Below are 11,268 nucleotides of genomic sequence, written 5' to 3'. Positions count from 1 at the left end.
AGCACATAACCCCCTGTAAAACCAAAAATAGTCCTATTTTTATTTTGGGCTAAACAAATGAGATATAATGTGCTGTTAGCACAATAGCTGTTCCCCCATTTCTTGTCTTTATGCTAAGCTAAGCTAACCATGGCTGTAACCTCATATTCAACAGACAGATGTGAAAGAGGTGTTGATCTTCTCATCTAACTCTCGGTAAGAAAAGTGCATTTTTCAAAATGTCAAACTCAACTCATTAACCTTAACCTCTCTAACCTTAACCTAAGTCAAACCATAACCAAAAACCGAGTCTCAACCCAATCAAGTAAATAGATAACTTTGTGAGACTGGATGCAATAGCTGCCTTGCAGGATCTGAATGTCAAAACTGATTTAACACATCCTAATACCTTATTTTCACCATGTTTAGCAGCTTGTGATTTCTCTTCCTCGCCTGTGCTGTCAGTGAAAAGGGGGACTAGAATAGATTATACATGCAAAGAGATGCGTGGGAAAATAAAAGAAGGTGAAAATGAGAGCCTGTAGGTGCCAATGGGGCCTCTGATACTATTCAATGCCATTTGACATCGGCGCAGATATCTGGCATGAGTGTCAATTGCACTCAAGGCAGCAGATAAAGGAATCATCTCAATACAATCTCATTATGACTATCAATAAGACATCAAAGGTTAAAGACAATATCAAACTTCAGGCGCAGAACGCTGAAGTGTGTGTAATAACTTCAAGCTAGAACACACAAATGGTACAAAGGAAATGTATATTTAGACAGTGCCATCCTTTGAAAATGGAGATCAGAGACAAGGGGAGGCTGTGTGCTGACAAGAAGACTGTCAGAGTGGGACAGAGGAACCTACCCGGGGCCTTGATGAGAGTTAGACAGGGGGACGCTCTCCTCTCTGCATTCTCTGGTGGCACTATTTCTTTCCCGCCTCCGTTTGGCTTAAGGGTGTCTGCCACTAGCTGACCTGCTTCTTCCACTGCTGTTCGAGGGCTGATGAAACTACTGTCGGAGTTCCCAGGGTTGATACTGGTCTCTTGTGGAAGCGCAAAGCTCCATTTCCTGGCAGCTGGTTGTGTCACATTCTCCTTGCTTGGTTCAGTGTGTCCAAACACATTGCCATAGCAGCTCACTGGTCTGCCCGGTCTGTCCGATCTCCGTCCAACAGCCCTCAGGGAAACCTCTGAGGGAGCGGGTGCTGTAATAGCAGGGGGGGTGCTTACAAAAAGACTCAGTGTGGACCTGTGTAGTGTTCCACCATTTTTTTCTGCATCTGAAGTGGATGTATTTGGTGCTACAGCAGAGTTTGAGTCCAGATGGTGATACGAAGGTGCTGCATTGTGTTGTGAATGGTTTCCATGACCCCACATGCTGTTTTCTTTGTACACTCCATCTGTGTAGCTGTGTCTGTACTCTGGGTGCCTCATCCCAGATCCTACTTTGGCTGGACTGTAGCTCTCCCTGTGTTCTGTCACTTTGATGATGGTAGCCTTTCTTCTGTGGACCACTGTGTCCAAAGCATTGCTAGCTGGTGGGATCCCCGCCCTTTTTGTGCTGGGGCTGGACATCACCCTTTGCTCGGTCACTTTGACTATAGTGGCCTTCCTCTGCACTGTAACCTGCCTGGAGTTTGGGTCCATGGTCTGGTGGGATAGTGGTGGCGAAGGGGATTCACTTGACTGGGAAGAGTGGTTGCGGTTGTTGGCGCCAGGTAAACTGGCCGATCTGGTCACTTTCCTGGAGGAGATGGTGATGGAGGAGAAGCCGGCTTTGTTCTGAGGGATGATTGTAGTCACAGCAGAGCTTGTCTGTATGTGCGAGGGATGTGAGCTGCTGTTTGTTCTGCACAGTGGGGCTGTTGCCTTTATAGGCTGAACACTGGTTGTCCTATGCAAAGGAGTATATGACTTATATGTCTCTGTGCTGTTTGTCCCTTGCAGCAGAGTGTGTGGTTTGCAGGGATCAGCAGAAGTTGTTCGACGTAGACTATTCTTAAGGGGCTCTATGCTGGTTGTTTTCAACAGAAGGGACTTCCTGTTGGGGTTTGAGCTGGTCCCTGTGGGGAGATCGTTGGACTCACTGCCTCCAGGGAAAGCTGACCCCCTGTTGGTGTTCCAGCCTCTTCTCAGAGTTTGCCAGGCTACAGATCTGTCCCCTTCGTTAACTGGAAAGCTTTGTTTTTCTGGCACCTACATCGTGTGGATAAAAGAGATTCTTTGTGATAAATATCCTTAATTATGCATGGAAACCCCATCCTACCCTCCTGTTGTTGCTAATGTCTCTTGCTAAATGTTTTGTCATTAATCAACACAATACAACACATGCTATACATTCGTCTTACCAATTTGAGCTCCTGTTTTCAAGAAGCAAATGCAGAAAATTGAGCATAACCGAATTTAATACGGTATAAGATATTGACAGTATGACATCTCTCTAATACTACATTTCAATAGCAGGTCAGCTGTCTTGTCTTTCTTCAGGGCTTTGCTGTTTGTTCTTTAGTCAGATGACTCGCCCTATGCTTGACACAGTGAATGCCCCAGTAGCAATGGAAGCAGCAGCAGGCAAAGCCAGCACACAGTGTGACTTATCCCTCACAGAATCACAATGAGACTCTATCCTCAATAGAAACTGAGAAGCAAAAAAGCAAAAAAAATAATAATTCTGGTCCTTAGGCTAGAGGATTCTTATGGTGTTTATGGAGCATGGAGAAAAGCTGATATTTCCCTGTTGCCTGCAGGTTTATGGTGAGACAAACCTCCATGATCCTTCCTTTATCAATGTTGCATAAACCATGGCAGTAATCACTTCTAAACAAGTATGAGATTTGTACTTATGTTTGAGGAATTTCAACAAGCTCTGACCATGTTTTACCTCACACATTGTAGCTGTCAACAAAGTACTTAGAGTGGTAAATAGTTTGTTATCTCTTTTATATATACTTACTTTAGTCCACTAATACATTTCTCAAATTATGATCAAATTTATAATGCCAGTAGTCATTAAGGTGGCAGGAATTTAGTCCATTTAAATTTTGTATAAGGCAACAATTAGACTAGTTTGTCATCTGTACAAAATGTCTAATTTTGCATTGGCTAAACGTTGCTGCAGCAGAGAGCACACAGACACTGACATCTGTGCTGATAATGGTCCACAAAGCAAAGAGGTCTGACATCAGCCAGTTGCTTTTGTGTTGATCACAAGTCATTTCTTTTTTTTTCAGTGACTGTTCTGCATTCAGACGAGGCATTGTTTGGAGAGGCTTTGACCTTATATGTTTTTCTCTGATTTGTTAAGCCACTCTTTCAAGTTCCATAGAATAGCTTTTCTTTTCTATATTTAAATTTCAGTTGAAGTTTTTCATCTTTCATCCCTTGGACTGCTCTATCATAAATTAGTCTCATTTCCCTCAGGTTTTAAAAGGGATGGCTTGCAACATAACTGATAAATTTTTGGTATATCTTCATGTACTGTAAATGAGACTCTCTCGTCACATAAATGAGGGGTCAGAATGTGTTCAGGAGTCCAGGACTAAACTAAATTAAGTCAAAATGAAAAACTTTCTTCTATTGTATGTGCAATAGAAGAAAGTAGTTTGGTAGTTTAGACTATTTGGTAGTTTAGACTATTTTCAACACAAAAAGTGTTTATAAATGAGGCCCAACCCTGAAACACTAAATCTATCATGGTTAGAAAGTGGCCTAAGTATCAAAAACACAGACATACTATGTGCTTAACAGACACATACATAATATTCGTAACATATATCATAATATTCTACCATTATAGCGTTATCTTCTGGTTTATCCTGAGCTCAGTGTACAATAGCAATCATACTAGAGGTGTTATCAGTTACCTGTTTAGTAATGGGAGAGTCTTGATCAGGTGTCTGCCACGTCCTCACACCCAAAGCGCTCGGACTGGTGCGACTGCTCTCCACCTCTTCATCTATGTATCAAGGCAAAACAAATCCACTGACACATTCCCCACAAGACATGACACTTTCTCTCTCTCTCTTTCTCTTTTACACACACACACACACACACACAGAAGTTAGGCATTCCCCTGACTGTATGGCAATGTTGACACTGTCAATAATTGACGTTGGCACAGCAAAGTGAATTTAGCACCACCCCGGAGCCACTTCTCTGCTACATCAGGAGACAGAGCAACTTGACTGGTCTGCCTCTCAGCCCTGACTGATACTCTGTTCCCCCCATGACTGCCTGCCTGGCTGCATTTACACCTGCTGCTGTTACCATGGTGACTGGCTCTCACTTTGGGATAACCCTTGAATGCTGTGTGGATAATCCATGGTGTTTTTTCATTTTAAGGGAGAAAACAAGAGACAAGGTGAAAATTGCACCACTTTGCAAATGTGATTACAGCTGAAAAAAAATAAATAAATTGTCTTTAGGGGCACCATAAAGGACTCTACTCTTTCTGACACATTGTTCCACCTGCTGTCATCACTATACGTCTCATTTATTTCTCTATAAAGGGCCAGATGCCAACGTATGGACCCCCTGAAAGAGCTTCTCTCATTACCTCCAGAGCTCAAATAACCTTTTTTCTGACTCAACAGCTGACCTTAATATCCCAGAGGAAAATAAAGAAGCAAGACCATATGGCAAATACCATCTGAAGTCTCCACCCGCCCAATTTATTCCTCATCCTCATGAGTTTTATCTAAATAGTAAGTGTGAGCAGGGGGAAAATTGGCCAGCTTGTCTAAACATGAAGGCCCTTGGAGCACAAGATCCAATTTTATTATCATTTGCTCATTAACATCAGGCCATTTTAAGTTTGTAAAATGTGACTTTTATGGAGGCAGAGATCACTAAGTGTCTGCAATGAGACCTCAAGTCTGATTAAAAGTACTTCTGCAAGGGTTGCCAGCAACAACCAGAAAGAGAGGAAAAAGGGATAGAAAAGAGGTGGGATAATTTGCTAGCTGGAGTGTAACCGAGTCAATTCTTGTTGGAATAATTGTGGTTGGAATTTCTAATTTTCTTTCATTTAGTTTTCACAGTTGGAATTATGGATTTAAATGTACTGACAGCTGAGCAAAAGCAACTCGCATCAAAACAAGGCATATTTGGATGCAGTCCTGCATAAAGATTTTAGTTTCTTGTTGATCATCTTTCTTCAACTCATTTTTGGGATTTCAGCCATGGCCAATTTGTTTATGTGCACCTGCAATTTATTATTATTCAGACTGAAATAACTAAAAATATGAATATTTATGGCCAATTTTATTGACTGGCAAGAGATTTATCATTTATTTATAATTTATAAGAGAAATCCTCACCAGAAATAGTATGTGTCAAAAGCACATAATGATGCTTATATAACATATGCTTCAACAATTATATTATAGACCATATGGAAAATGATATTTAATAACAGTCTACCATGATTATACCTTTCAATGTGTCAGTACAGCCTGTGCCTGTAGCTTTTAACCAACAGTGTATGATATTAATAAGGTTTATGGTTCTTAAAACACCTTCCTATCAAAGTTCCTTGCTGCCATGGATGGATTGCTCTGATTTCGACAAGCAGCCTTAGCTTTGCCAGGATAATCTATGTATAAACAAGGACATGGTTGGAAGATCAAACCTCAGATCAAACCCAGAGAACGTGGGGCTGCCATGTTCAAAGATTAACAGGGCTCCTTCTCCAATCAGCCTGCATCTCTCCTTATCCCTCTGCTTCCCTCATCTCCTTCCATCACCCTTTTCAAGCCTAATAGTGCCTATTTCCTTTACCTGCAATACTGCAGTACACTGTGGCATAACAGTCAGGACCAGTTGTACTTGAAATTGACTTTGCTTTTGGGGGTGTTGTTTAAAGTGATCATCCAGTCAGTGTGGAGTGTTCGAAAGAGGACAGGGGCAACACTGCTGCAAGGAGCTGATTAGAGGCAGGTAAACCGTGTGGCAAGTCAGCCCTGAAATAAGCTGTTGTTCTCCCTCTGGCTAACGTGGCCTCTGCAGTTACCCTGTGGCCATATTTGTTCTAGCACTGATCAGGCACTAAAAATCAACTGAAATGGAACCTTTGTGTGTTTCAGGGAATTTTCTGTTGTGCAAGAGAGTTTTTAAATCTGGTTTCTTGTATTGCTTCAAGGTATAACATAATGAGCATACTAGCAAATTTTTTTTTTACTATGCTTAACTGAAAAAACTCTGTTGTTATACAAGTGATTGTAAACTGATAGAGCAAGTTGTATGTTACATACCCTGGGTCCTGTTGGCTGTTGCCCGATTCTTTTGAAATGTTGGAGTGATGGGTTGTTTCAATTTCATCTGTAAACAAAATTAGAAGACTTGATTTCACATTTAAAAAAGTACCTTTGCATCAGTATTGTCTGGCCTGAAAAAGTTTTTTGTTTGGTAGAAATAGATATATTTAAAATAATTCTTTTTGAGACAAACGCTTATTCATTTTCTGAAAGTTAGATGGGAAGATTGATATCACATATTACTCTATGTTTGTATGAATCACCTCTAATGCTCACTAATTAACACGTAATCTGTTGTTTAAATTTAAATGTAAAAAAGTTAGGCTAACTGTTTCCCGTTCTTTCCAGTCTTTGTGCTCATTTAAGCTAGCTTGATATGCAGCCAGTAGCTTGATATGCAGCCTTGAGAGTGTTATGGATCTCCACATCTAACTCTTGGCAAAGAAAGCGTGTATTTGGCCAAAACTTGTTTTTAACTACTCCTTTAGACATCATTTCTCAGAACTATAATTCATAAATATCAGTTAAACCAACCTTTGATTTAAACTACTGTGGTGAAAATCCCCAAATCTCAACACTGACTTCACATAATTATTTTTTTTTCAGTTAAGAGTCACAAGGGAAGGGATGTGCTTTTTGAATCAGTTCAGTCAAATCTCTGGTACAGCACAGCAACTTATCGATTTTAAAGTCTTATTATCAGTTCACTGGGTAACACTCCCATTGAATTTTCTCTGTACATTGACATGCGTCCTCTCAGGGCACAAAACTCTATATCTAGAGCTCCAAATGAGTCGTAAACCTTTCGAGAATGTGTGGAGTTCCTGCAGAGTAAGCTGTTTTCAAAGGATGCCGGAGCCCTGGGTAACTGAGACTTGACTACAAATGGCTCTCTGTGGCACTGTGTGTGTTTTAGTCTTCCTTGCTTGGCAATACGCACCATCACCTCCATTACACAGCACTTTACCTTTAGACTTGCAGAGCTTACACTGTCTAACTAACATGTAAGAATCACAAACACACAGCCTGAGAGGATGTCAGTGCCAAATCCAGGGTAAATCAGTCAAGCGTCTTTGCAATGGCCTATTTTAAAAGGCTGATACCCCAAAGAGCAGACACTAAAGCTGTTCTACGAGGTTTCTCTGGGACAAGAATTCTCAGTGCTCCGAAATAACAGTAAGGAGGCCTACAACTACCAAAATAACCTGAGTTGCTTACATTTAGTTAGTACAGTTGCAGAATTCCAGTTCTAGAGTATCTTCAATCAGCAAATGCTCTGTTAGAAAACTATGTGAATATACTTAAAGCTTTGTTGGGTGTTTTAAGTGTTTTACCTGGCTAGCAGAGTGGTCCAAACACTGGCTTTGTTTGCTAGCATCAGCCATCATCACTCTTCTTTGGATAGGCAGCCACCCAATTTTAACTGGGGCAAGATAACTGAGCTGAGCTTGCTCCTTCCCTGGGGCCTGCATGATATGAGCTCGCTCCCAGTTTCCTCTGTGGTCTGGAGGAGAAAAAAACCCAGTTTGGAGGGACTCCTGGCTGCCCAGCGAACTTTCACACAGGCTGGGACTATCACATGAAGATGAACCTCTGCTGAAGGAGGGAAACCCCAGCTGTCTCCAGGCACGTCCGGTGGGCTCTTTGTCGAGAGCAGGCATGGATGTTGTTCGATCATTAAAAGCTGGAACCTGATTGTGAACTGGGGCTCTGAGAAGGTCGCTCTGCATCCTCTGCAGGTGCTCCAGCCAGCCATCCAGCTGGCCCCCTTCAATGGCACTTTGGGGCCGAGGTGGACGTGGGGGGCGAGAAACACGGGGCAAAACCTCACCCTCTGCTATTGAACTTTCCCAATAGGACTCATCTCCTGATCTCCTCCAGCCCGGAGCTCTTCGTAGGTGGGCAGCTGGCCTGCGGAGAGTCATCCCTCTGGAGCTCAGGTAACCACTCACAGCTATAGGGTTTCAGCCTACAATAAAAGCCCTCTACAGTGGAGGTATTAATGAGAATTCCCCGGCTCAATTGGACTTGTTACCATGAGACATGCCAGAAATGCACTGCAAAGAATTAGTAGCTACCAGAATGCTGGAGGTCATCTTTGTTACGGATCTGTTATGAGAAGGTATCAGAGTACAGTTCAGAATGACAAATAACTGCAAATCATTCTAGTTCATGACAGACTACAATGTCCTGCTTTCATAACACCACTCTACAGATTCGCTGATACTACAACTTACCAGTTATTGACAAACCATCCTTTTTCACTTGCTTCCAACTCTCCTCAGTCCTTAGTGCCTAGGAAGTAAACAGTCTCTGTCTTGATATAAACTAGGTGCTAGTGGGTACTGTCTCCAGTCAGGCATATAGCAATGTGAGGGATGCTTTGGTGAACAAAAGAGTTACTGAGCACAAGGGCTGAATATTCAATACAGAGAGGGAGATGGCAAGAGACAGAAGGGGTGGGCGGGATTAAAGAAAAAACAAACACTTGTTGATGCAATTCATGACGTAACAAGATCTCCATTTAGACTAAGAACATCATTAACATTCAGCCTTTTAATTATGAAACAGTCTAATTTTGGGTTTATGTAAGTCAGACGCACACAATGTTTAAAAGAACTAATCAAACTTCCTGACATTCAGGCGTCCTTACAAATGATAAAGCGTCACTAATGAGCAGATTATCCATGTTATTCCATGAGTCACTTACTGCTTCAGAAATCCTCTTTGTTGAATTCCCCCTGTTTCTGCTCTTCCCTGTGATCTCGTGGTTGGTGGCTGATGATGAGGCACTGCTATCCTCGAGCCTCTATTCAAGCCATGTGACTTTTGCAAGACTGCCTTAAAAATGGGCCAGTGTCCTCTTGGATAAGTAACTGTGACCCACATGATGTCCCACAATGCATGAGTGAAGGGTATTTACAAGACAGAAAAAACTTGCCTCTAGCTGGAGGCAAGATTCCGCTTCAGATTGTATTTTAACGCAGTTAAACACAGATGAGCAAAGATACAACTTCTTCTTCTAAAAAAAAAAAAGAATTAGCAGTTGCTTTGATGTTTAATGAATTTCAGTGTTCCTCAGTGGATTAACAGTACCTAGATGTGTTACAAAGCAACTTCAGTCTCACTGGGTGAAAAAACATTTTCCAAATGTCTTTGAAAGACAGTGATAAGACAGAGTTATCTTAAATATCAATTGCTGTGACCTGCTTTAAGACACCTTATCAAACTGAGGAGCTACATGCAGAAGGAATATGCAATGCTTTAAAGGAATTTGCTTTTTGTCTACTCCGCCTGGGAGATAGTATCAAAACAAATCAAAAACTCAATTGGGTTTTTTTTTAAAAAAAAGGACCTTCTTGTGTATGAGAAAAAGTTTGAATGACGTAGCGCCCTCTGCTGGTAAATTTCCAACATGACAAGTGGAAGCAGACAGCAAAGGAGGGGGTCATAGGTTTGAGAAACTTCCCGAAAAACATGGGATGTAACCACAGGATGCGATATTTGAGATTAAGATGAATAAAGATGAGTGGATTCAAATGCGTGCACCAGGTGCATCATTCTGATGTCTTTTATTTAGCACCTGCAGCTCTAAGGAACAACTCTTATTAGTTCAACACATCATTGCTCAGAATAACAGCCTCACTTAGGCTCCTAGGAGCCTATATATCTCCATCATTAAGCACAAAAAAGAAAGAATATTGAGATAAAACGCATGAATTCTAATTCTGTGGTTGAGCCAATTTAGGGGAACAACTTCTGTATATGCGAAAGAGTAACACCATAAAAAATGTCACTGTAGGAAACATGTATATTAACAGTAATACTGCAAGTTTAATGACAATTCAAAATAAGTTGAAACAGCATGCGTGCAATTAGTGTGGTCTTTACTAATTATTTATTTATTTCAAGTTAAGTGAAGCAGAAGAATTTTAATTTCTAACAACTGCTTCATTGTCCATAACAGCCCGTATAGAAAAAAAAAGTAATTTTATCCTAATTGTACTTTATCCATCTTATTTTTAATCATATACAGACTTATCCATATCTCTGTGTGTATTTACCATAGCTATTAGTAGTATTAGTATTGCTTACTTTGGTTATCATTATTACACACAGAACCATTTACAGGAAGGTAGAGATAAACCTACAGCTAAAAACAAGCTCAACAAAGCTGAACAAAGACAGGTAAAGGTAAACAAAGAAGTAGTAGACATAAAAGCAACAATGACCAACAAATGCAAACATTGCAAAGGCATAATGACTGAATGGCTAAAGTACTAGATTACTTTATGCAGGCAGTTTATGTATACACATTCATAGGCTATATGCAGCATATATGGATTAATTTTATTTATATTCACAGTACCCTAACATTTTTAATTTAGCTTACTATAAAAGTGATTTATGTGAAGAAAATAACTTTAAAAGGTTTGTTTTCATGTATTGGATGTGGCCAGGGTCATATAGTTCACCCATCGTTTTATTTATCACCAGTTGGACTCACAGGCCTATTTCTAATACTATGCTGCTACAGATGAATGTAGAGTCAACACATCATCAATCATACAAGGCTACAAGTATCCGCCTCTGGGTTAACCTCCAGTGGAAGTTTAGCAGGACGCCTACAGGGTGAAAAACTTTGTGATCCCTTCCTCCCCCTTGCGGAGCGTCCTGTCACTGGTGGAAAATGGCTGCTCGGAGTAGCTCCCCAAAGCTCAGAGAAAACTGAAAAAAAAAAAGTCCACATTAACAACAACAGGTCTCATCTGGACCTTTTCAAACGGGCTTAAACGACCACTCGGGGAAGCCTCGACACTGAGAATGTCTCGCTGGGTGCCCACCAAAAAGGAGAAGTATGGCGTTGGTACGTAAGAAAACTTGCATGCTCCATCGCTAGCTCGTCCTAGCTCTCTCTCTCTCTCTCTGCTCTCAGATTGCACAAGTTTTTTGGGAAGGATTGTGATTAGAAAAAGCGACCCGGCTATATTGTTTCTCACACGGCCGTGCGCGAGATAGCGTTT

The 11,268-nt window shown here is 41.1% G+C and overlaps 2 protein-coding genes across 3 annotated transcripts in view; one reads left to right on the top strand and one right to left on the bottom strand.

The window, feature by feature from the left end:
* The window catches only part of cunh10orf90 (chromosome unknown C10orf90 homolog), a 5,176-nt gene extending 1,172 nt beyond the window's left edge, over nucleotides 1-4,004 (bottom strand). Inside the window, exons 1-2 of the mRNA XM_035669348.1 lie at nucleotides 3,854-4,004; nucleotides 854-2,186 (exon numbers count right to left, since the gene is read on the bottom strand). Of these exons, the coding sequence (XP_035525241.1) occupies nucleotides 854-1,637 (784 nt within the window). The 5' untranslated portion in view covers nucleotides 1,638-2,186; nucleotides 3,854-4,004. The remainder of the gene's footprint in view (nucleotides 1-853; nucleotides 2,187-3,853) is intronic.
* Nucleotides 4,005-10,902: 6,898 nt separating this feature from the next.
* Nucleotides 10,903-11,268, top strand: part of dock1 (dedicator of cytokinesis 1) — a 168,131-nt gene continuing 167,765 nt past the window's right edge. Inside the window, exon 1 of one of the 2 annotated variants that reach the window (XM_035664062.1) lies at nucleotides 10,903-11,111. In XM_035664062.1, the coding sequence (XP_035519955.1) occupies nucleotides 11,069-11,111 (43 nt within the window). In that variant the 5' untranslated portion in view covers nucleotides 10,903-11,068. The remainder of the gene's footprint in view (nucleotides 11,112-11,268) is intronic. The other variant, XM_035664070.1, reaches the window with a different exon arrangement.

The sequence above is a fragment of the Morone saxatilis genome, unplaced genomic scaffold, assembly GCF_004916995.1.
Source record: "Morone saxatilis isolate NCDOM2014 unplaced genomic scaffold, NCSU_SB_2.0 Contig1, whole genome shotgun sequence".
In the NCBI taxonomy this organism is placed as follows: Eukaryota; Metazoa; Chordata; class Actinopteri; family Moronidae; genus Morone; species Morone saxatilis.
Note: the sequence above shows the minus strand (reverse complement) of the source record. Positions and strands in the feature narration are given on the sequence as shown.